We start from the raw sequence: 26,453 nt of genomic DNA on the forward strand, positions 1-26,453 counted from the left end.
TGCACAATTGGAAACAGTTTGCCCCAAGAGGTTTTGGAGACGGCGTCATAGTCGTCAATAAAAAGGATAAACTGCCATTGAAACAGCAAGGAAAGATAAATGAGGTACAAATCATCCGACGCAAGAGAGAGCGAGGTTGGTTTGATCGGAATTTATGCCGTTTTATTATTATTTACGTGACCGACTCAAGATAACTTTAGCAACCAAGATCGCATTGATTGATGCGTTCAATTAGTATAAAATAGCTTGTTGGTCAGTTATCCTCTTTTTTTTTTTGGCCGATTTTGATCCTATTTTATTAATTTCAAATAGGTTCAAAAGGATAAAAGATAAACTTTTAAAAGCTTACCCATTGCATCAGCCAAATAAAGGCACTATTAGTATCTAAGCATCATGGATCATTGCACTCGAACATCTTAATTCAAAATAATTAACAGAAGAAGCAGAATAAGGAAGCTTGTCATGTTAATGATCGCCAAAGATCAAGTGTAAGAATATGAAGTAGCCTGCTTGTGAGCAAACGCAAATGTGAGCTTGGCCCTCGTGCTCTAAGTTGCTAGAGGATGCCTAATTAAGCCACGACTTTCATCCAAAACGAAATTGTTACTGGCAAAATGAGCACTGGAAAAGAATGGCTTCAGATCATAGATTTCATGTTCTTGGGCCTGCATCAAACAAAGATCAGATTAGAAATGTTTAACACAACGGAGGGAGAAACGGACGTGTCTGATGTTTTACCTTGCTCCTTAGATCTTCCATTTTCACCTCTATATGGGTCAGACGAGCAGTTGTGCCTGATACAATCTGCTCAAAATACAGTGCGTCTTTCACAAGACCACGCAGAAGATGCAAGAGAAGCTCATTGTAATCCTTCTTGAAGGTCATATACTTCATGAAACTCTGCAGAAGTTCAAGAATGAACAGATGACATGAAAAAATCAAGCATGACAAGGAAAGATGGCGTCCAATTTTGTATGGCTATGTTTATTGGTGAGCAAGGTCCATTTAAATATTTAGGCTTAGATGCATATCTACCATCCATATCCTATAAGAGGGGTCTCTACTGCAACCAGTTATATCTGTTACTCTTTGGTTGCCTTTAGCATTGTGACCAGGAAATTAAGAGAGATAAGCTGTTTGTCATACCTTTCGTAAAGTTTTTTGGACGCCAAATTTCTGGCACGAGACAAAAGAATCAAGCAGGACTCGTATTGCCATGTCTACATCTTCTTGAGTAACATAGCTCCTCAAGTGCATCCTCGCATGAGCTTCTGACATTCGGATCATGGATTCAAAGTGCCTAACTGCTATTGGAACCCCTTGTCCATGCTGTACCAGTCACCAGAAAGCTTATTAATTACGAAAACCCATCAAGTGTATGACAGGAATGTAACATTCGTAGAATAAATAGAAGATGCTGGCTTGCTATAAATTCTTACAGATGATTCTCGGCGTAGTTCAGCATAAACAATTGTTAATTTATCCAAGTCAGCATCATGTAATTTGGGGAATACATTTAATTTCGCATAAGTTATATACTTCTTCAGCATGTCTTGAGAAAGAATCTGTAGCAAAAAGATTATCATACATGCGGGCAAAAAAATTTTTAATAAGAGAAAAAATCTGAAAGAGGTTTACCTCTTGGTCAACTGGTCTATCAGAAGCCAGAATATCATCTTGTGATATGCTCGCAGGATGGTCTTCAAGTGTAGCGCCCTTTGGCTGTGATTTGGCATGGCTGTCTACAACAAAAGTCGCAAGCATTTCATCGGTGACGGGATCAACTATATCCTGCAACCAGAATTTCCCATGGACAAAGCTGATAAATTGACACCATCAATAACCTCTACCATAAAGTATGAACTTTGAGATGGAATACTGACCTTAACAACACAGAGAATGTCAAATCGTGATATGATTGGATCTGTCAACTCTACATTTTGGGAGAACGCCTTTGATGAGTCATATCTAAACATACATACATACAGTTAAGCATTCAATATAGACGATTGCAGTCACATACCAGAAGAGTGATTGTTACCTTCCTCCTATTGGATTTGCTGCTGCCATGACACTACAACGGGCCTTGAGTGATGTAACTATTCCGGCCTTTGATATGCTGATGCTTTGTTGTTCCATGGCTTCATGAATACTCACTCTGTCATTCAGTTTTATGCAAATTACCAATGACAATGACTAATAGGAATGTCTACATATTGTCGGTTGAATTTAACCAGCAAACGAACTAACCTGTCCTGATCATTCATTTTGTCAAACTCATCAATTAAGCATATTCCTCTATCGGCAAGAACAAGAGCACCACCTTCAAGAGTCCATTCTCTTGTTACTGGGTCTTTATGCACTGCTGCAGTAAGCCCAACTGCAGAAGCACCTTTACCTGTTGTATAAACAGCTCTATGCCCTGTCTTTTCCACATACCTATTTGATATATTGTTCAATCATTGATATATACATTGAGATTGACGAATGAAAGAAGAATGGCCTGGAAAAGATCTTACTTAAGAAATTGGGATTTTGCAGTTCCTGGATCACCTAGCAGGAGAACATTTATATCCCCCCTTACCCGATGTTTTCCCTCAGCATCCTTCCCTTGTCCTCCAAACATGGCAAGTGCAATGGCTGTTTTAATGTCTTCATGACCATAGATTGAAGGCGCAATAGATTTTATAATCTGTGATTCATTTGTATTTAAACCAAATGTGCTTATGAGAAGGAAGAAAACACAAAAAAATATGTCAAGTAACAAACCCTTTCTACAATTCTTGGATCCTTTGCCAGTTTCTCAATCTCAGCTTTGTCATCATCGGTAAGTTTATAGGCAGAGAAAAGATCCTGCTTTTTAGCAATATGATTGGCTTCAACCACTGTAGCAAACACAGGGAATCCATTCTTTGTGTTCAAAGATAAGTCGAAGTTGTTTGTGTATATGCCTGTGACCTCCTGAAAAATCACATTCTTAATATCAGAAAATTACCATGATTTGCACTGTCTCAACCATATATAGACATAAACAGAAGTTACAATTTCTTCTCCAGGTCGGGCACAGTCAATCAGATCATTTAAAAGTATCACTTCCTTGTATCTTGGAAGCCTACCAGCAGGGACAATTCCAGGACTTTCCTGAAGGGTAAGTTTTTGATAGTCCCTGTATATTGTCTGTGATGAAAACAGTGACCCTTAGTAAGATGAAACTTAAACTTGTTAAGCTCTAAATGCAAGAATCAATGCAAAATTAATGTGTAAAGATGAAACTTAAACTTGTTAAGCTCTAAATGCAAGAATCAATGCAAATTAATGTGTACTGAGACACCAAACAATATTTGAAAAAAGACTCACCTGTTCAACATTTACAGTGAATGGTCCTTTCGACTGGCACTCAGGACAAGATCCCACTTTTACTTCAGAATAAGAGTTCTGAAAGAAAGGACCAAGAACAGCACCGCATTTGTTGCAATCAAATTTCACTTGCTGCAACTGAGGAAAAACTCCAGACCGTCGAGTAACAACACCTCCTATACGAATCATTGTGTTAAGGTGAATCTGCCTGTGGTGCAAAAATTCATATGCGGATTAAACACATCAAATCTCATTACAAAAGGAGAGGCAGAATAGCTTTTTTCTCAACAAACTGAAATCCTACCTAATGTTCCGGATCTGATCATACACTGGCAAATTAGTTATTCGCACAAAAATCTTTTGATGAATGTTTCTATAATTCTTGTGAAGATCAAAAACAACATTCCTAGCAACTTCCTCCATAACTTCAAGCACAGATTGTGGAGCATCAGCCAACCATATGGCAATATTTGGGTGAATATATATGAACTGCTTGTAGTCTATCTCTAAACTGCACTTGTTAGCTGCAAAGCCAAAAACAACAGTCAAAAACTAAAAAACTTGAAATGTGTAAATGGAGCAAAAAAGAGAGAAAAAATCACTATGTTGGTATGGTGACACAACTCAATTCATATAATGTTTCCAATCACTTAGGATTCTGCAAGCGAAATAAGCAATTACCTAAAACCATCTCATTTATCAAGCGGATGTATTCAATTTCTCGTTCATTTTTAGGGTTCACATAAGTAAGAAGAAACTCTTTGAATTTCTTCGCAATAAATCGACGAACTTCATCTCTTGTGACCCATTCTCTCAAAGTTCCTTGGACGCGATACATACTCATCTCACCCTCCTCATCATATTCATCCTGTTAAATGAAATTAAGTTGAAAATAAAATACAGTAAACAGGGTTTATAAGAGGAAAAAAAAATAGATGAGAAACTTCAAAAAATCAGAAAATATAGATGTATATGCTACCTCATATGGATCATCATCTGTCTGATCAGTCATTGGAACATCCTCTCTAGAGTGTCCTTGTAGGGATCTTCCTGGTGAACTTTGAGAGCCACCATCAGTGTCATCATTTCTTCCACCAGTTGGTGGCCTAAAATCAGCTCTGAATCTTTTTGGACGCCTGATGTTGGTATCATCATCTGTGTCTGTACCCAAAAAACACGTATCTCTTATAACTAAGACTACCTTAATTAAGTCAATGCATATGTGCCCTAGGAGAAGAAAGCGATTATTCTGACAAACATGGTGCCAGTCATGTCAGTCTCGCTGTATGTCTATTGCTAGTAAAAACAACCTTATAATATAAAGAATATCTTTATTTTGGCAACTTACCACTTGATTCTCACAAAAATCCAAGAAAAATACAGCAGAAAGGATGCATAGCCATACACTCGAGATTAATGGTGAGTTATTGCGAATTTGTTATGCTATAAGATTTATTATTAACATAGAGACATTGACCATTCTTCAGTGAACCGAAACAATTTAACAAATTAATGTGTTGTCCTGATGATATTAAATAAGCAATCATGAACTACTAAGTTAAAAAAAAAGATGGACTTGCATTTGTAGAATATGCAAGGAAGCAGCTGAGAGGTCTTAATAGTGGAACATTCCAACAAAATAGTTTAGGAGTTTGTTTTACTTGGAGATATATGAGAAGAAAGAAGATAGGGGGGATAAAATGAGTTAATTGTTCTTTCTAGCTCCTTCCTAACTTCTTTACTCTCAAATCTCTCCAAGCAAAAAGATCATAAACTAATGTGGAACTATGGATAGGTCAACAGTTAATAATAGTATGGTGTAGTAAATGTTAAATGTTAAAAAATATATAGAGATGTAAGCAAGTTAATATTCGATAATTTTGTGGCCCAATTCAGTGGTCAGAATTAAATGGAGTCACAATGTACTACTATTAGACGTGTTTACAGATGCTTCCTGCATATTTAGTCATAATGCACTATTAATTAACAAGCTTTTTTCAATACCAGCAAAATAACTGAATCAGAAGGCTCAACTTCTAACATAAATTAGTGCATTCCCTAAGTGAGTATAGAATCACCGTCCCAAGGTACATGAATAACATTTTTTGAAGGCCGAATTAGTAGTGGCGAGGGTAAAACCAAGGCATTGTGTGTGAGTTAATGCAGAACCATCTGAAACATGAAAATACACAACACTACAAAGGAAGATAACATATAGCTAAAAATATGCATCAATTCTAACAGATTTACACCTTGATCATAGAGCATCTGGGGCAGCTTCCGATCAAGGATGCCACCAGTGCCGGTGCGGCCATCCCTAACGTCGAGCTCCACCTCTGCTGCCCTCCTATCGGCCATTATTTGGTCCAGATCCCTCTCGTCCTCCATTGAGTCGTCGAGTCCGACCCTCTCATACTGGTCTTGATCATCCATCCGACGGTAATCTCTGCAGCCCCGCCATCCCCGTCCAAATCAGTAACGTCAAGAAAAACACAACATACAAAGACTAGATTTTGGGTACCCACTCCATGTAATTATCGTTGAACAGATCCTCCCCCTCCTCGTCCTCCTCATTACCGTCGCCATCGCCACCGTCGTCGTCCCCGATGATATGAGGGTCGACGGCAGCCTCATCCTCGTCAGAGTAAGAATCGGTGTTGCGGCTCGTGTTTGGCGGCAACCGGTCAGTACTGAACCCAGCGGAGGTCGGCGACCCGGGAGTCGACGGATGGTTATCGGAATTATCCTACACGAAGACCGCATCGTTAACAGAGTGGACGGATCGATGAGATCTGGCAGAGACAAACAGGGAAGAAAATAAAGGACTAACCATCGGGCAAGTCGCGTCTCCTTCCACTCCGGCAGTAACGAGACGGGACTAGACGCGGCTCCTTCAACTTCTACTCCTACTCTGAGAATGATAAGGCCGGAGCACAACTAGGGTTTGAGTTGGGCAGGCGAGGCGACGAAGAAATGTAGTTGACGAATTGGCGGGAAATGCCGACAGTTCCCGCGCTTAAGTGTGGTGCGGGCATGGGGCCGTCGCCAACACCCGAATCCTTTACCCCATCTACCCGAATCCTTTACCCAAACATTTAGTATTATTTTATATAATTTTCAAAAGAAATATTTCCTTTGTGCGCGAGCGGGCATGGATCCATTCAGGCTCGAGTCTGCAGGCGCCAAACCCCTGCGTTTGGACCCGACCTTTTACGTGTGTTGAGCCGTATTATGATTGAACTCACCTCTGTCTTCGCCCGATTAATATTGAAGATATATACTTAAATATATATTTAAAATATAATTTTTAATTTATTCATCTGATTAATTTAAATGATAGTTTGGTCTGTTCAATATTGTTGTTGGACGATTTTTAAAAATTAATTTTTAATTTTAATATTTTTAAGTTGATTACAATTCACCATTTGAAATCATCAATCACAATTTATAATGGTTTAAGATTATTATATATATATATATATATATGATTCTGTCCGAATGCTGAATCAATGGACGTTGGGCGCGGGGCACTCTTCGAGTGCTGATGTGGATCTTCGACTGGTGGCACGAAGCTCCGGCGAACCTGCACAGAAGTCGGGCCGGGAAGGGGTTCCCGGCGGTGACCCTCCGACGCTCAAGTCAGGTAAGCAGGTGGTGGAAAAAGTAGCTCCAAAGGTCTTAAACACGTACCTCCGGCGAAATATGAGGCTCTTTATATAGAGCGGTGAAAGAGCTCCTGCACATCCACCGAGGCGCCTACGTGTCTGCAGCACATACCTCGGTATGTGTTTGTCAGAAAACTTACCTGACGCCATACTGCTACAGTCCAAGCACGTCTTCGATGGGACAATAGAACACCTAGCTGTCAGACTTATAGTATGGCCTAGCCATAGGACTTGACAGCTGTCAGAAGATGTCCTTGCCCTTCCCTACCCCACAGGCCGGTACGTCCGTCCGGACGGGGAGTGATGTCCGGACGACCCTCATTTTATGCGCCAGCCGGACGGAATTCCCCTCTCGCGCGGCATGCCGTATGCATCGATCTACTGGGGATATTTTCGGTAGGGTAGTATGCAGGGCCTGTTAGCAGTATGTCACCTTCTCTTAGGGCTTCCGCTCGGCTCCCTGCTACTGTCCCATTGAGCGTCGGAACTACGACTTCAGTGGGGGCACCTATTACCTTGGCTATTCACCGGTCGGTCTGCAGGCGCCGGTCGGGAGGTTGGCCCCTCCCTCTCTGGTCGGTCACTTGGCCTTTTGACTCCAGCGTGGCATTGACCCCTCTGAATGGGGGTCCCTTGTTCTAACCGTCGGATCAATATATATATATATATATATATATATATAGTTCTAACCGTCGGATCAATATATATATATATATATATATATATATATATATATATATATATATATATATATATATATATAATATATATATACTTAAACTAATAACTATATAATAAAAATTTATTAATTAATATATAAAATTATTTACCCAATTAATAAATATATAAACGTCACTTCTATTATTTAATTATTAATAATATTATTAGAAAACTATTAAATAATGATTATATAATTAACTAACTTAAAAAGCAATAATAGCTATAGTCTAATTTGTTAGGATATTTAGTCGGAATCTAGGAGATTCGTGTATGAAGCCTAGTGAAAACATTTTTCTTTTTAATATCTATATAAAAAAATAAAAATAAAAACAATTCAAATATTTAAAAGGAAAAAAACGAATCAAGGTTGGTTTGGCGGTTAATTTGGGACTGAATCTTTACCTTTATCTGATCTCTTCAAAATCTCAGAGATCTTAATTCGACATATGGTCTATTTTAAATATCAAAATAAAATGAATAAAATAATTCTGTTTGAAGTCAAATTATAATTTTAAAATACTTATCTATTTTTTTTATGGATGAGAGTCCATTACAGTCCTATATCAATTCGATCTAGAACAATCCAAATATCGATATAAGATAGGATTCATGTGGACTCGAATCCAATAAAAAAATAGATATTTTATAATTTGACATCAAAGAGAATAATTTAATTTTTATATTCATTTTATTTTGATATTTAACTCATTATTTTCCCATCATAGTTGTGTTTTCTCATTGCTTAATAATGCACCCTTTGTTGATAAACACGTTTTCATTTTTCTCGATGAGGAAAGCGAGAGAAATTGTCTTTTACATGGTTTTTTGTTTTTTTTCGGAGAAAATATGAAAATCAAAATGGGAACAAAAATTTTGGAGATGCAGGGAATCGAACCCTGTGCCTCTCGCATGCAAAGCGAGCGCTCTACCATATGAGCTACATCCCCTGTTAATAGTATTTCATAACTTTTCATAAACTTGTGAGAAAAAGCCTACGCGTTTGGCAAATGTACTCGATTGTGTGCCACTCAAAAGCAATCTTTTTTCACATTTATCAGATACGTCAATTTAAATTTGCTCATGCTGTCTACTTAATGAAAATTAGGTAATTAATTATTTGTCTTTTATTTACCATCGGCATGGTCAAATCATCTTTAGTTTTTGGAAAACTAAATAAATGTTTTTTATTTGATTTTCATTAAGTAAAGTTCAATTTTGCTGATAGAGGAAAGCAAGATCTCTTGGTCCTTTATTTTTTTTACCAAGAGATAAAGCATTCATAATTATGATTGAATTATGATCGTAATTTAGTCGTAATTGGTTTTTATTCAGGTTATAGTTTGGTTCGGAGTAGAAAGTCACCTTATTTGACACCAACAACCTGATCATTTGTCCATCACTGGAGACCTCTTAGCGGCCTCCGTCTATCAATTTCTATTCAAACTATAATCTAAAGGGAATAGTAAATCTAAGAAAAAATCGTAATTAATTATGATCAAATTATGATCACGATCCAATTATAATTATGAATAGTCCATCCATTAGTCAAAAAAAAAAAAATCTGCTCTCCTTTATATATATATATATATATATATATATATATATATATATATATATATATATATAATTTAAAAGAAAATTCTATAAGGTATAAAACTAACTAAACTATCAAGCCGACTTACTTTATGGTAAGTGAAACTAATAGTTATTTTTAGGAAAAGGTCAAAAAAATCATCTTTAATCATGTATTGATGAATAAGACAGATTGAGGCTGTGAGACGTGACGCCACTTTCAACAGGCGGTTCTTTTTACTACGTTAATTTTTTAAAAAAACGAAATCTTGAAGCAAAGTAAAATTCCACTCAAAACAAATATTCTCCAGATTTATTTGATACAGGAAAGCAAAAGAACCTGATTCAACTAAAGCCAGACCGTTCCTCAATTTTCAATTTAGCCAGTTGATTCAGAACACATTGCCAATGTTGTCACTTCACTTCCTAACAACTTCATTGACTGATCATTTGTCTCACTTTTCAGCCAACTTAATCCACCAGCATTTGCTTCGCCAATCATATAAAAATAAAATAGAAAAAAGTTGAAGAAGCGGCGTTGTAATCACAGAGTCTCTTCTTCGATTAAACCCAAAATGCTCTCTTCCACCGTGGAAGAGAGTTTTTTCAAATTTGCTAGCTCCCATTGTAGATGTCCTAAGGGACCAATCCTCTACGATTGATTTAATTATTACACTTGTCCCCACAACCCTGTCTCTTTTGGAGGCATTTGGTGGTGCCATTAGTCTTTGCTTCGTGGTTTACTGCACTGCCCCATCTGCAAACTTCGAAGCAACTTCTTCTTATGATAAAAGAATCTAGCCAAGTTGAGAGAGAAGCTATCGTACTCGGCTCTACTTTATTCGCATATCATGGATGGTCACTTTTCATATTATTATTTTAAAAAAAGATTACGGTGCAATTAAAAAGAAAAGTCACAGGAATGCTGATTTGGGATTTAGGGATGAAGAAAGTTAGTCTTGTTGGACAAAACTAAGTCCGTTTAAGACCATTATCAGAGATAAGAATAAAAAGTATATTAAATTTAAATTCGGATGAGTCTCATCTCGTTTGTCCAAATGAGTTTGGTTTGTTGCCAACTTGCCCCCGGATTATGATGTAGCGGTAGGATATTTAAATTATCATTTAAGTATTCACGGTTTGAGTTCTAGCTATGATGAATTTATAAAAAAAAAATCCTTCAAATGAGACACGCAACTAAAGGATGTTGGGCTCTTGAGTTGTACGCTGCAAGCGCTTACCGATTTATCCTGATGGTTGGTAAAAAATTTCCGTTGACCAAACTAATTACCCAAATTCGATGTTATCCAGTGATTTTTTTTTTATTTGTTGCCAACTTAGACTGAGTAGGCCGAGCTATCAATAAGGTCGGCTAAGCTGTCTAAAAAGGTCAACCTGGTTAGGAAAGTTAAGTAGTCAAGCTACCAAGTGATAGACAGACAGAAAAAAAAAACAGAAGAGAACAGAGAAGAGTAAAACAGAGCATGGAGGGAGGTCGAGCTATCGAGCACGGAGAGGTCGGGCGAGGAGGCCGAGTTGCGGGCAAGGCTACCGAGCGGAGGAGATGAGTTATGTCGAGGTCTGTGTCATACATTATTTCCTTAGATTGATTCATTTCTCCTTGGGAGATATTTAAGGGGTGCTTGGTTCGGGTAAAGGAATGAGAAAGGATATGAGAATGATTGTAAATATTAATGAAATGGGAATAATACCCATACCCTTCATATTATTCAGGAATGACCCATTCCTCTATTTAGAGGAATGAATCCGTAGATCCCACCTTCATTTCCCCAAACTAAGCACAAGTTTCATTCTATTTCCATTCCAAGCCCCCAAACAAGCAGCCCCTTAGAGGTTTGAATGGACGTATGCTTTTTTTATGATATAACAGCTCAACCACATTAGCGATCAACAGACTGACTACTTTGGGGCAAATTGTGTTGTGTTTTGTAAAAAAATTAAATAATAAAATACCATTGTGGAAAAGGAATTATTCAAAGATTGAGGTGAATTCTAATTACGTAGAATTTTATCTCTTAGCGCATAACACCATTATAGATCTGGAGAGACAGGTTAAACTTAGCACGATCAGTTTTGTTCAAGCAATTTGAGTACATTAGATTTTGATATTTGATAAAGGTTTAAGTTAAGTTTATTATTGTATTTGATATGTGATGCAGTGATAAGGAATGGTCTTAGTCCACAGAGGTAGTTGCTACGGCGGAGGTCAAAGTCAAGACGGTCAACACTCAATTATCATCGATTGGTCGGACGGTGATGCTCTAACCAGGAAGAAAGGATGCCTGATCCAACCCCACCTCTGACTCGGGCATGCGTCAAATAGTCGACGCTCAATAAGGGAGTAGACGCCATAGACAATGTGCAGAAGTTAGGTTGAGTGGCTACCCCGCTCGGCCAGGCAGCAGGACTAAACATTGGCACATTAGATCTCTGGCCGAGTGGACATGACACAGGCACAATGGAGCTTCAGCCAAGCAGACGGACACAAGTACAGTGGCATTCTGACTTAGCGGGTGTGATACATGCACAGTGGAGTTTCAGCCGAGTGGCTAACCCACTCGGCCTAATAGCATACTCCCTCTGTTATCCATCGACATCTTTTTAGGAGTTAGTGCCACTGACACCGGGCATGGACAATCAAAAGATCGTACGGTGAAAGCTTCCATTGTCACTTCAGATATATGCTCGGCTTGTTAAGGTACTGTGTCAGTGACACTTTATTAACAAGTCTTTTCAGGGAAAACTTGGGGAAGAGTGGTCGCCTTGGGGAGCGTGCATGCACGCTACAGGAACTCTATATAAAGGAGGGTCCAAGCATCGGCGGAGGTACGTTAATACGCGATAGACATTGTTCTCACTACTGTTCATTCTTACTGCTCCGCCTTCTACTTCATCGTCGGTGACTGACTTGAGCGTCGGAGGGTAATTGTCGAGGACCCCTTCCCTGGCTCGGTACTGACGCAATCTGTGTTGTAGGTTGGAGCGGAGTCCACCGGAGGTCAGCGGGAGCGGGAGCGCCACATTCCCAGCTTTCCATCTCATCGACTTCCGGACATGATCATATTTGGCGTCATCTGAGCAAGGCCAGAGAAAGTCCAAATAGGTTTGAAGGACCAAATATTTGGTAACTAGAGGAGAGATCCAGTGAGGACACATTTTCGGTTGAGGGAATAGTAGGCATCGATCTAGCTTAGGTCTATTTGGGAAACCTAAGCTGAAGTCTTGACTAGATCCTGATCTCGATGAGACAAGATCAAATTACTACTACTATCTTATTATATTGTGCTAACTTTATTTTGCAGGATAAATTTATTTTTGTTGCTTGGACTAACTCTTTTTTTATGAAAGAAGAGGCTGAGAAAAGAGTGTCTAGGCGCTCAGAGTTGATCCAAGTGCTCGGACCATCTTCCCCAGGCGGGTGGCCAGATATTCGGGCGATTTGGGCGCCCGGAGTTAGTTCAGGCATCCGGATTAAAAAATTTATCCAGAACCTGAGTTAGAGCGCATTTGACTGGCTGAGCCCACGTCAATGGTCTAGGCGCCCGAAGGTGGATAAACTTTACGGATGAAGTTTCGACAAAAGCTCGTTATGTCAGTATAGTCCAGGAGCTCAAGAGGGGATCCAGGCGCCCGGACGGGCTCAGCAGGTTCACAAGAGTATCTGTTACGACTTTCATATTCATACACTGCTCCAAAAAGGCTTCGACGACATTGAAAAGCTGCTCCGAAGTTCGAAGAATAAAGACTTCTTCATATTATGTGTTAGAAGACTGCTTCACAAGTTCTCTCTCTTTCCCACTGTGTGACTTAATTTAAATCGCGATTTTCTATTAACTCTATTGACCCCCCTCTAATGTATTTACAGTCATATAGAAACTAGTTCTTATGTGTTCATCTATCTCTCATGATTGTATCCGTGCTCTCAAACGTCAATTTGGTGTTTAGTACATCAACCGATTTTACTTAAAATCGGCTGATTGACTAAATGACCTCGAATTGACATTAAATTAGTTCCTATGTGTTCCTTTACCTCTCTTGATTATATTCATCCCCTCAAACTTTAATTTGACTTAATATCTTGAGAACAATGATTTTTTGAGCATGAATATATTTAAAAAATTTAATTCATATTCAAAAAAATTGACTGATGGATCAAACAATCTCGAATTGATATGAAATTAGATCTTATGTATTCAGCTAGTTCTCCTGATTATATCCATACCCTCAAACTTTAATTTGACTTAATATATTGAGAGTAATAATTTTTTAAATATGAATTCAAATTGATGTTTGAGGGTGTGGATATAATCAAGAGAACTAGTCGAACACATAGAATCTAGTTTCATGTCAATCCGAGGTTATTTGGTCCATCAGTCGATTTTGGACAAAATCAACTGATGGATCAAATGACCTCAAATCGATATGAAATTAATTCCTATGTATTTATCTACCTCTCCTTATTATATTCATGCCCTCAAACTTTAATTTGATCTAATATATTAAGAGCAATGATTTTTTAAACATTAATATATTTAAAAAATTTAATTCATGTTCAAAAAAGCATTGCTTTCAATATATTGAGTCAAATTGAGGTTCGAGGGTATGAGTATATTTAAGAGATAGACAAACACATAAGAACTAGTTTCATGTCAATCTGAGGTCATTTGGTTCATCAACCAATTTTGATAATTTAGTCCATCAATCGATTTTGGGCAAAGTCGACTGATGGACCAAACAACCTCAAATTGGCATAAAACTAGATCTTATGTTTTCAGCTATTTCTCCTAATTATATCTATGCTTTCAAATATCAATTTGATTCAATATATTGAGAGCAATGATTATTTAAACACGAATTAATTTTTTAAATATATTTATGTTCAAAAAATTATTGCTATCAATATATTAGGTCAAATTGATGTTTAAAGACATATATATAATTAGGAGAACTAGCCAAACTCATAGGATCTAGTTTCATATCAATCCGAGGTCGTTTGATCAATTAGTCAAATTTTTAAAACACGAATTGAATATTTTAAATATTTTCATGTTTAAAAAATTATTTCTCTTAATATATTGAGTCAAATTAACATTTGAGAACATAAATATAAAGAGAGATAGACGAACACATAGGAACTAGTTTCATGTCAATTCGAGGTCCTTTGATACATCAGCCAATTTTATCTAAAATCAGTTGATGGACCAAACGACCTTGGATTACCTTGGATTAACATGAAACTAAATGCTATGTGTTCGACTAGTTCTCCTGATTGTATTCATGCCCTCAAACTTTAATTTAACCTAATATATTAAGAGTAATATTTTTTTTAACAAATTAAATTTTCCAAACATGTTCGTGTTCAAAATAATTACTGCTTTCGATATATTAGGTGAAATTGAAGTTTGAGAGCATTGATATAATAAGGAGAGGTAGACAAACATATAGGAACTTGTTTCATGTCAATCCGAGATCATTTGGTCCATCAGCCGATTTTGAACAAAACTAATTTATGGATCAAACGACCTCGGATTGACATGAAACTAGTTCCTATGTGTTTATCTACCTCTCCTTATTATATTTATGTCCTTAAACTTCAATTTAACCTAACATATTGAGATCAATAATTTTTTTAACATGAATATATTTGAAATTTTTAATTCATGTTCAAAAAATCATTACTCTCAATATATTGGGTCAAATTAATCAAGAGAACTAATTTCATAACTTAGAACCTAATTTCATATCAATTCTATGACTTCAAACTGATTAACCTAGCCGAACACATAGAATATAATTTCATATCAATTCGAAGTCTTGGTTAATCAGCCGAAATTTTGAACATGAATTAAAATTTTCAAATATATTCATGTAAAAAAAATCATTACTCTCAATATATTTATTCAAATTAACGTATGAGGACATGAGTATAATTAAGAGAGTTAGAGGAACATGTACAAACTAGTTTCATGTCACTCCAAATTATTCAGTCAATCAGACGATTTTAGATAAAACTGATGTACCAAACGTCAAATGAGGATATCAATATAATCAGGAGAGATAGACGAATACATAAAAACTAGTTTCATGTTAATCTATCAATTAATTTTATCTAAAATTAATTTTAATTAAAAAATAAATAAGCCAATTAATTTTTTAAAATCAACTAAATTAATTTGACTCTTGTACAACATCAGCCAACTAATAAGCTCATATGATTTAGTAATTTTAAAAATTTATTTACATGATGGGATAAAAAGCTATATTTTTTATACTATCTTTTTCGCCACCAGTAATCGGATGAATTCTTATCCGAGAATATTTTATTATTTTAATGAAATCCACATGCTAGAGAACGGAATTTGAAAAAGCTTATAATTCGCCATAAATATTTCAATAATTGATTACATTTGAAAAAAAAAAATGATTCTTTTCTAGTTCCTACGAGTACACAGGGAAGTCTGGTAGATTTGCAAGAAATTACCTTGGGAAACTCTCTCTCTCCCCTTAAAAGGAAAATATTTTGTTTATCTGTGATGATTCCAACACGTGTTAGCACTGGCAGTCGGCAGCCTTCGCCGAACCTTTCTCTGGCCGACAAAGAAAACTTTGTCCAAGAAAAAAGAAAGTACACCACTTTTTCAAATTTTTTCTTTTAATTGAATTTATATTTAATTTTGAAATTAATCGCCCCCATCAATCCTACGAAAATTCCTATTAATCATCCAAAAAAAAATTATCCATTAATTAAATTATGATTGAATTTTTAAACGTCGTATTCCATACTGTAGCGAGAAAGTAAACTCCTTGAAGAAACGCGTGAGGAAATTGGGGAACATCGCGTTGGAATTAGTGGTCCACGCTACACGATTTAAAACGACAAGAGAATATTTGACCTCTGGAAATGGATCCAGACTCGTATTAATTAAAAAGGAAAAAATAGCACCGATCTTATCTCTATCAACTCCGGTGTGCCAAAGCTGAGTTTTTCTCGAGTAAAATATTTTTGAACATGTTTCTCATGCGCCTTCGGCATGGGGTCTAGTCTTTGAATCCTTATCCTGGCTGCTATTACTTTAATTCAGCTTTGACTTTTCTATTATTGTCCTAAATCTTAACCATATACGGCAACAATTTCTTTTTAGAAAAGATCTAGTGATTAAAGGTATAGATCCAACCAAATGAGCAGTTAGATTCCCCTGTCGAAAGGGAGCACTAAAAATTTAATTCCACCATATCAAGTTACAGCAGGATTGTTCTTCATAGAACAAGATCTCAGCAAGGCACTGCCGAGATCGAAAAAAAACAAAAGAGTAAAAATTGTTTAGAACTTATACAAAATACTCCAGGATTTAATTTCTTCCCAAATCAGAAAGATTAACTAAAGGATGATAAATATTAGAAGATCTATCTGCTGCTCTCGCAACCAGGTTCTTGCTTCACAGCTCGCCTACCCAAGCCAAGCCAAGCCTGGCCGTCTTCCGGCTTGCCTGCGTCCTCCGGCGCCGGCGAGACGCCGCCGTTGACTTGATACGGAGCCTTGGTGTTGAACTATCGGTTATATTCATTGCGGCTCTTCGCAGAAAAAAAAAAAAAAACTAATTATGATCAACAAATGCTCACCTATCCTTTCTCTTCTCCAGGAACCGGTGCAGAGAGTTTCTCCTTGCTATGGGCATGTCTGCTTCAAGTACGCAAATAAGTAACATTAATTACGATCACCAAAACAATTAAGTTCTCCCAGAGAACAGATCTGGTCCTGTTCTCCATGTTTCGGGGAGATCGGAATGTACTTGACCAGAAACTGTTGCTGAAATTAAGTAAAAGGGAATCGATTAATTAATTACCGGACGCATTAGGCTGATCAGCTGGCTTCTGCGGGGGCACCGGCGGCTGACCGCCGGTGGCGGAGATAAATTTTTGAGCTGCAAGATTTCTGTCTCTCCCTGCCATCCGTATCAGATCCCTGGCCTTCTCCTCCGGGAAATCGTCGAAAACCAGCACCGTGCCGTTGTAAAAGATGGTCAACTTAGCCTTCTCTGCCTCCCTGAAGCAAACAGAGCAGTCGAATGGAGTCAGTTTATTTTCTGGAACCGACCACCCACCTTCCAAACAGAGAAAAGAAATGCAAAAATCGAGATCTTACTTCTTGGTGCTTGAAGGAGCCTTGACAGATTCTTCCTTGGCAGCTGGGAAATCGTATCCCGCGTGCTGTGGAAACAATTCCATGGATTTCAGAGTATTCTTCTCTGTGTTGGACTGGTCCTCGGTGGACACATCCACTCCTGGTAGCAAACTCAAGGTGGTAGGAGCTCCTGATTTCTCTGTGGAAAAGACAAAGATCCTCAGAACAAAAGCAAAGAGAAAAAAAAGTGAAGAAGAAGAAGAAATAAAGAATTAAATCTTGCCTTTAGGGTGGTAGTGAAGAGGCATAGGTGCCATGTCAAGGCTGATGCTTCCAAAGCTCCCCTTCTCCTTCATGTATTGGCTCAAGCGGCTACATGTGAGAGAAAACTGAGACTTGCCCATCTTCTCTGCCATTACTCTTTTCCCTTAGATCGTTTGTGTCCTGTAAACGAACGAACACACCTACATATTCCTGTGCCTTCTTCTCTGTATTTTGTTCTTATAATGGATCAGCTGGTGCGAGAGGAAAGGGGAAAGAAAGGATTGGATTTGTTAAACAAGGCACGTGTTGAATTGTGATTATTATTTAATTATTGGCAATACTTTTTTTTTTAAGTGGAGAAGAAATATTGGAGGAGAAGGAACACGTGTTCTACTTCGTGAAACAAAGTCCAACATGACAAGTAATAAAAACGCAATCTACAGTTTGTTTATTCGTTGGGAAAGGTTGAACAACTCGTAAGTTTTTAATTATTTTATTCTCCACAGGAGTCAGGAATTATTATAAATTTAAATTTTGATAAAATTAAGATAAATATTACTCTTATATATTAATTATTATTTTAAATATGAGTAGAAAAAATATAGGGACATGAAAAATCTGGAGACAGATGTTCTGATTTCGCCAGGAACTGCATTCGGCTTGATTAAAAGCAGTTGGGTGCTCGGTGCGGTTGTGAAATCGATTGGGAATGAATCGTCCGGTAAGTAATCTCCATCACGGTGGGTACATTAACTCCATCGACCAACTCGGTCGAGCCCACTTAATATTAACTCTATATTCAGTCGGGTAAGTTGGAGGCAAGATTTAGTAGAGTGCAACTATATTCAATCGATTAAATTAGTACAGTCAAAGAGCTTAACTGAGTCAATCCGGCATGGATGTGCCAATCAGGTGTGAGCAAGTTCCGTTGATTGAATCGGACCGTCATCATTTTGCAAAAACTTTCTAGTGTGTTCTTCATTCATTTAAAAAATATTAACCCAATTTCATAGAAATTTTCCAGATAAATTCAAAAACAGTGAGTTGACTCCTTTCCATCGCACAACTATTTCTCAATTTATCAAGCATCTAAAGTAATCGGTGTAAATTAGATATTTAATATTAATTTAAATAATAATAATTATTATACTTAAAAGTTTTTTCAGGCATAATAACAACAAGAAAATATCAATATATTATTCTGCGAACTAATAAAATATAATGATAAGATAAGATAATTGTGAGGAAACGGATTAAATTCGACTATTTTAATATTCAATTTTAATCAGTCAAATATTGACGAACATGCAATTGCATGATACATTTCATCCCGACGTGTCGGCCGAGAGACAAGCCAAAGAAACAAGTGGCTGTTTGGTCACGTGTTGGGGGCAACTTGTTGGTTCTGTGTTTTCTGCCTTGAATAATTAGTGGCTCAACCGGTGGGTACGAAAATGGATAAAATAAATAAATAATAAATAAAATGGCATTCCAATAATACACTTATATTCATCGCCATGTAATTCACGTGAGTTTTATAATATGAGAAATGGTGTCGGAGTAGAGACGTCACAACCACTTGAGTGCAATAATTAATGATCCATAATTGACTTCAACGCGCAATTCAACATGTGTGCGCGCGTGAATGTGGATGAAATTCGGTGAATCGTTTTTTAGTATTTTCGTTAATTTGACAGAAAAAAAAGCTAATAAATCAATAGAGAGAGCAAATAGGTGGTGTTCAATAAATAGAATATATATAGGTTGGCCAAAGCATGAAGAATGTGCAATGGATTTCCACGAGTTGACGCAAATTTACTTTGATCAATTTTAGAGTCAATTTTAACCGGTGTAGGTACCTCATCTCATTCATATAAAAAAGATTACCATACTGTACTAGGACAAATACTATATGATTTATCCTTTTTAGAACATAGAGAATGTGAGATCATCTTAAAAGGATTATTAAAATGACGATTTCATCTTTTACTCTAATGAAGTATGTACAACGGATCCCCACGGGTTGACATAAACTGGTATTTGCATAAGTATTTACTCTCAAAATATGATGCTCTTTTTTTTTTCATTCGTTCGGACTCCTCTTCGAAAATCTTGGATTGTCCTTGCAACTCGCAACATTCGGTATTGAGAAGTAACACCTATTAAAGTCTAGGCTGGATTTCTGGCATGATTTTTCTAACACTCAAGTTAGTCACAGAGAAGAGGGAAGAAGACAAAGTGAAGAAAAGGAAAGAAGCTGGATGTAGAAGAGAAGACCAATGTCGGTAAACTTACCATCCGTGGTGTTTATATAGTTATTAGAAAAACATCTCTACATCATAAGTCGTGCGCCCCTTTACTTTTTCTCGTGAGTGGGTGAAGATGAGCCTTCTGGTAGTCCGTTATACTCTCTTCTATTCTTTAATTGCCACGTATTAGGAGAAAGAAATCAAGGAAACCATCTACGACACCCATTGTTCGCTTCTCCACTCTTTAATCACCACGCATTGTTAACCAAAAACTTTGGAGCCTCTAATGCTTGGCAAAACTTAATATTGCTCAGCAGAAGGGATTGATTTTTCATAACATCGTAACTTTATTTTATTGTAGCCTTTATGTTGGATCAATCGCAAGTGAGAGGAGGGGGGCTGAATCACATGATTTTCAAAAAACTCGTTTTCTCATTTTGAAATCAAAGTATACGAATGCAGCGAAAAAACTAAAAAGAATGAGAACACAAGAAGACACGAACGGTTTACTTGGTTCGGAGCCTTTGGCGACTCCTACTCCAAGACTTAGGTCTCACGGACCTATCGATGGGTAATCCACTAAAGGCTTCTTCTAGTACCTTCAGAAGAGGAAATCAAGTACAAGGTAAGTTGAACAAGTGCAACACACTACACTTGTCCTTTTGTAGTAATTAATTACAAAAGTAAATTACCGACACTTAGACATTAAAGTGGGAGCGCTTGTGTCGATGTCAGTCTCGCGGTCGCGATCAGAAGTTCTCGGAGTAGTCATCAGGTGCAGCAGCTTTGCAGCAGAGTCGTAGCAAGAGTCCGGAGCAATTGAAACATCAAAAGAACGTGTAGTAGCTTGAATATTGGTTATTTTTTGTTGCTTAGTCGAGCCTGCCTTATATAGGCTGTGGAAGGCGCCTTCCATAGCCATGGAAGGCACCTCCAATGAGGCAAGTTCAATCCTGAATAACCCGGTGCTTATCCATGACTTCGACCAAACTTTATCCCGCAGAAGGCGCCTTCTATAGCCATGGAAGGCGCCTTCTATGAACAGTACGAAAGTGCCTTCCATCAAGCTTGAAGGCGCCTTCGGATATTGTTCATTCGAAGACAATTTTCTTCTCTTAGCTCTGTGAAACAATGCTAGTCCAAATACCCTACAAAATAAGTATTAGGACAATTTAATAATAATACAGAGTAGTAATTAGTTCCTGTCCTCCTAGAACTAGGAACTAGTCAAAGTCTCAGCTTAGGAATCTCAAATGAACCTAAATTGGACTGACGCCTACCGTCCCTTCAACAGGGACATGTCCTCAATTGGTCACTCTTCTCTAGTGATTTACCTTAACTTACCAGTTTGTTAGACATCTGGTCAGTCCGTCGACCTATCTGGACTTCATGCCAACTATTCGGTCGGTCCGTTGACCTAGTTGGACTTCTTACTAGATATCCGGTCAACCCGTCGACCTATCTGGACTTCGTACTAGCTATCCGATAGACAGAAAGGATTGCTTTCCATAACATCGTAACTTTATTTTAGTACCAGTGACAATATGAAACATACATACATACAAAATACATCAGCCACATACAGCTGGAATATATACACCACCACACAGTTATATAATCAGCCCACTTGGCTGGAATAAGAATAAACACAGTCATGCAGTTATATATATATTAAACAACCCACATGGCTGAAAATAAAACACAGTGAAAATCACAAATAATGATCACAAAACCATAATACAACCAACTGCGAGCCGGTTCGGCTTGACATGACAACCACCACATCAAACCAAATACAAGATACTGCAAAGCCAAACTCCATATAAAAGATACAAATACACGAACAAGTACAAAACCAATAAAGCGTATAGAAGCACTAACGGTACGAGAACTCGATGTGACATAAGACTGGCAGACAGGATCTCCAGGCGTCTCCATAAATCCTTTACATGCTATCTGGAGAAATAAATCAGTTTATGGGGTGGTGAGTATAATGACTTAGCAGGTAATAGACAAGTAGTGCATAAACATACTAAAGAACTAGAGATACAAGGTATACAATCTCGTAGAGAAAATAGTAAACACAACAGTGATATCGTAATAAGTGTACATACCTAAAACCATATCCTAGGCTAGTAGTAGAAGGTCATGTGTAGCAAATATCTGCTACAGTACTTCTCATAACTACATGAGTAACATATAAGGTATATACATATTACCAATAAGCAAACCAGTGTCTAAACTCATACCTCAAGTATATATATCTCAACCTATGTGAGCATATCAGCATAAGTAAGCAACAACAACATAAGTAAGCAACAACATCAACAGGTATAATAATAACAACGTATGCATGGATGATCACTCCCGTCCACCCCCTTGTACCATGACCCCTGTATGGTCGAGAGGCGGGGGGTAATGACAGACTCTACACCACTCTAACTACCACTACTCTCGAGTGGCCGAGGGGACAGTTGCATAGTATCTAACTAGCTACATATACTGTGGGGGTCCCTGCTGCTCGCAACTCCAGCTATCACTGCCCATTAGTGAGCGAGTGAGAGCACGTCAGGACAAGCGGCACACTCCAGCTACCACTACCCATGAGTGGTCGAGTGTGTGGCTCTGGCCAATGACCCTCTCAACCACAAGGGAGACATGGTCGCCGGCATGCATGCAATGACATGATGTGAAAAATACAACAACCATCATATATATATAAACAGAAACAGGTATGCTACATGAAGCTAGCATGCTCAATAAGAAACATGAATAAATAGCAGTCAAAGCAAGTAAACATGGTATCTGATATCTATATATCTAGTATATTATGTCTGGTATCTGCTAAATATCGTAGATATCAACGAGAGACGGTATAGATATAAAAACGAGTAGCTCAAAGATTGAGTGGACAAGTATCAAGCTTAGGAAAAATACGAGTGGAATCAAGGTAAATACAGGAACTATCCGAAAATATAGATCATGCACTAAGATCAATATGCTAAAGAGATAAAGCAAGAAATACCCACCTTTATCTGTTGATCGTGATAAATAATGTCATATCGAGATGTGTCTCTGACTAGTATCCTGCAACACAGAATACATAGTGCTGCTAAGTTCTATCACAAGCCAAATAGCTAATCCTAATCCTAAACCGATTAGGAAATCAACATTTTCATTCCATTTACTGATCCACCACTTCTTGCACAACTAATCCTATTATGATTTAATCCAATTAAATCTTAATTAACAAATAGTTCACATTACCTTTTCCTTCAACAAAATCTGATACAAAATTCATATCCACGAACCCATAACATAAATGAAAATAAATCTCCATACATTGCTTACCTTAATTTGGTTGCTCCCCTATTATCTCACGGCTGAAGATCTTGCTACCGGAAATGATGGCCCAAGCTATGTATTACCCATGTACAGTGATGTCCGAAACAAGATGAAGGTGCTGCCCTCCAAAACAAATAACCCTAATCAACCCTCAATCCAAATATACAACTCAATTACATTCTAACAATTTCATGCATTTCATAATCAATTCCGTCGAAGCTAAACACAAACCACTTCTTACCTCTTACCCAAATCCGGAGATAGTTGATGGTGTTTCACGACCGCCACTAGAGAGCTACTGCTGCCCCCTCCCACTCCCTTCACTTGCTAGCCTAACAATCCAACCAATGAATCCACAGAGATAGCAATGCCTTGATTGTCATCCACTTCTTCAAGTTTTGAGCCCGATCAGATGCATTCAGGTGCTGACAGTGGCTGATCGATGAAGCAGCAAAATCGGGAGCTAGGGCTCGGCTCAGAGCAAGGGAAAATGGCAACGTTGCTAGGATGCCCTCTGCTCGGTGAACGGACGATGACGCTCCAGTGCGAGCAGGCGATCGTGCGATTAGAAAAGAGGGCGACACTGCGGTGATGCATCAGAGCTAGGGCACAGGAAGAGTAGATGTGTCAATGGAAGGACTCTGCAGCTCACGCAACTGTTAACAGTATCACTCGTGTTTTTTTTTTGTGTTGTTTGTTTTTTTTCCGCTGCGTTTATATACTTTAAATTTTAAAAAGATAAGAAGAGTTTCTGAAAACCACATGATTCACCCCTCCTCTCGCGTGCGTATCGGTCTAATAATCGAAACCTCAAATAGACATGTAGTAGCTCGTATAGTAGTTGTTGAATGAAGTTTGGTCAAGACTGCCTTAAATAGGGCATGGAAGGCGCCTTCCATTAGTGTTGAAGGTGCCTCTAATGAGAGAGATTTTATCCCGACTTTGCTGTACCTTTTCTGCGCTAAGATCCAAATTTTATCCCTTGGAAGACGCCTTCAAACTATTGAAGGCGCCTTCCATGAACAGTGCGAAGACGCCTTCCAATGCTTGAAGGCACCTTCAGGTACTGTTCATCTGAAGGCTTTTTGCTCCTTTTGCCCTGCAAGTTATGTTAGTTCAAAACTAAAATATTTAACATGTAAAATAAAGTTAGTACAGTAAAAATAAGAAGTAGTAATTAGCTCTTGTCCTCCTAGGACTAGGAACTAGTTAAGGTCTTAGATTATGGATCCAAAATGGACCTAGCATGAAACGACGCCTACTGTCCCTCAATCGGGACGCAACCTCACCGAGTCACTCTCCTCTAGTGACTTATCTTTACTTACCTGCCAAACATATGATCTTTCTAACCTGTCTGGACTTTCTTTGGCTTTGTTTAGTATCTAACCAAGTTGATCTACTAAGACTGTCTGTATCTAACCAAGTTGATCTACTAAGACTGTCTGCAACACTGAGTTAGCATAATAGATATAAAATGATAAAGACATAACAGTGTTACCATTATTAATAATTCATGGTCCGGTCGACAACGCGCGTGGTCGACCAAAAACTAGTCGATCACATATTACTTAGGGTTACCTTTCCCTAGGGATGCCTAGCTTCACTCACTAGGACTTCCATTGCTTGACTTCACTCACCAGGATTTCAACCACCTAATTCACTCACTAGGGTCCGACTTCACTCACCAGGACTTCCACTATCTAGCTTCACTCACTAGAGTCTGACTTCACTCACCAGAGCTTCCCTTTACCTAACCTACAGTTAGGACTAATCATTCAGTAGACTTTTCACCTGCCTATAATTCGATTAGGATTTACCCTTGCTAGTCATCTACTTCTGACTAAAATTTTCTCTTCCAAATATTAAATCTTGTTTAAATCAACTCTTGGTCAAACTGACCAGACTAAGGTTCATTGTCAAACATCGAAACCCTAGAGGTCGATTGCACCAACACAGTCAACATTGACCCTGAATTTTTCTTCTTCTGCCAACCTTCCCGTCAGATTTGCCCTTGCCTACCTCTAGTTAGACTTTTTCCAGTCAAATATTTGGTCAATATTGACCTATTTGACTTTTCTGGTCAATCTTTGACCGTCAATCTCTCATATGGACAATTACACCTATAATTTTTATATATTGTCAAACATCAAAACTCAAACACCAAGACTCAAATTTAGTCAATCTTGTCAACTTTAACCTAGAAAAAATTGTATCAATAAATATGTGAGAGTGATGCATTAGATTGAACTATCTTCACAATCTTATCCTACAAAGGTCCATCACTCATATGTCATTTAAATAAATGATAAACAATAAATTTAGGTTAAAAGATTAAGTAGTGATAGTTACATATGTTTATTGCGCTTCTGGCTCAACAAACTTTCCATTTTTATATCGAGTCTCATAGAAAATTTTTACAATGTCAGGTGAGTTATTATCCTTGCCTCCCTGAAAGATATATAAAAGGAAAGTAAAATATATGTGTTAATTAAGCAAAAACATCATAAATAATAAACATAAGAATTAATATAGATGTTTATGACCATGTCATATATCAGTTGTTTGTGCAGCTTGCTTAAATGAGACATTACTTCGTTTACTCGATTATTTGAATTCTCATTATAGTTTTTTACATAAATCATAAACTAATATTATAATCACCACTTCCATGAGTATAATTTAACTGTAAAATGAAGATATTTCTTATAACACTGTGAACCAATATTATTATACCTGAAACTCATCGATTAAAAACTTATTAATTATAAGTCATTCCCCATTCTTTAGTATTAAACTCTTACGGTACATTTTTTTTTTAACTTCAGCGTTAGTTTTGCAAGGTCTCACATAATCCACATTAAACGATGACCTCCATCTTATCTACAAAGCATTCATATTCTCCAAAGTATACTCACAGTATAATTCTATTCTAAGATTAAAAAAGTATTCCTTAACATGTTTATAATACAGCAGTAGCAAATGATAATTACCGATTAATAATGCATATTCATGGGTTTAAGTGGGCCTTGTATATAGGCTGGAAACCAGCCCCCACCTCTGCTGGTTTGAACGTCGAAGAAGCGGAAAAATGGTCCAATCCAACTGCCCCTGCTTGGCATATAAGTTAATGTTATCATT

General features: G+C 37.6%; 2 protein-coding genes and 1 non-coding gene across 4 annotated transcripts; all 3 read right to left on the reverse strand.

Moving 5' to 3' along the window:
• Window positions 1–323: 323 nt before the first annotated feature.
• LOC122032890 (DNA replication licensing factor MCM2-like) lies at window positions 324–6,343 on the reverse strand. Its single transcript, XM_042592203.1, has 18 exons — window positions 6,188–6,343; window positions 5,883–6,103; window positions 5,610–5,803; window positions 4,337–4,518; window positions 4,039–4,225; window positions 3,662–3,881; window positions 3,358–3,565; window positions 3,043–3,177; window positions 2,770–2,961; window positions 2,520–2,692; window positions 2,251–2,439; window positions 2,042–2,158; window positions 1,884–1,968; window positions 1,639–1,791; window positions 1,440–1,565; window positions 1,147–1,329; window positions 739–900; window positions 324–665 (listed from the first exon to the last, which is right to left on the reverse strand). The coding sequence occupies exons 1-18, from the start codon at window positions 6,188–6,190 to the stop codon at window positions 549–551; spliced, it is 2,847 nt and encodes a 948-aa protein (XP_042448137.1). The 5' UTR covers window positions 6,191–6,343; the 3' UTR covers window positions 324–548.
• Window positions 6,344–8,616: 2,273 nt separating this feature from the next.
• Window positions 8,617–8,689, reverse strand: TRNAA-UGC. Its single transcript has one exon. It is a non-coding gene; the product is annotated as a tRNA-Ala (tRNA).
• A 7,825-nt stretch (window positions 8,690–16,514) lies between these two features.
• LOC122032682 (protein TIFY 10A-like) lies at window positions 16,515–17,965 on the reverse strand. Of its 2 annotated transcripts, none has more exons than XM_042592000.1 (4): window positions 17,741–17,963; window positions 17,479–17,656; window positions 17,180–17,379; window positions 16,515–17,013 (listed from the first exon to the last, which is right to left on the reverse strand). In XM_042592000.1, the coding sequence occupies exons 1-4, from the start codon at window positions 17,871–17,873 to the stop codon at window positions 16,952–16,954; spliced, it is 573 nt and encodes a 190-aa protein (XP_042447934.1). In that variant the 5' UTR covers window positions 17,874–17,963; the 3' UTR covers window positions 16,515–16,951. The 2 variants fall into 2 exon arrangements, with proteins under 2 accessions (XP_042447934.1, XP_042447933.1); XM_042591999.1 differs by having other exon boundaries at window positions 16,897–17,016; window positions 17,741–17,965.
• Window positions 17,966–26,453: the final 8,488 nt, after the last annotated feature.

The sequence above is a fragment of the Zingiber officinale genome, chromosome 11A (genome assembly GCF_018446385.1).
Source record: "Zingiber officinale cultivar Zhangliang chromosome 11A, Zo_v1.1, whole genome shotgun sequence".
NCBI lineage: Eukaryota > Viridiplantae > Streptophyta > Magnoliopsida > Zingiberales > Zingiberaceae > Zingiber > Zingiber officinale.

Coding starts and splice junctions, on each gene's coding strand:
- LOC122032890 (XM_042592203.1), bottom strand. Junction 2,159..2,250: donor AAAATGAATGATCAGGACAG/GTTAGTTCGTTT, acceptor ACTGAATGACAG/AGTGAGTATTCATGAAGCCA. Junction 1,566..1,638: donor ATAGACCAGTTGACCAAGAG/GTAAACCTCTTT, acceptor TTTTTGCTACAG/ATTCTTTCTCAAGACATGCT.
- LOC122032682 (XM_042591999.1), bottom strand. CDS start 17,873: ATGGCAGAGAAGATGGGCAAGTCTCAGTTTTCTCTCACATGTAGCCGC. Junction 17,657..17,740: donor TCTTCACTACCACCCTAAAG/GCAAGATTTAAT, acceptor TCTTTTCCACAG/AGAAATCAGGAGCTCCTACC. Junction 17,380..17,478: donor GCTCCTTCAAGCACCAAGAA/GTAAGATCTCGA, acceptor TGTTTGCTTCAG/GGAGGCAGAGAAGGCTAAGT.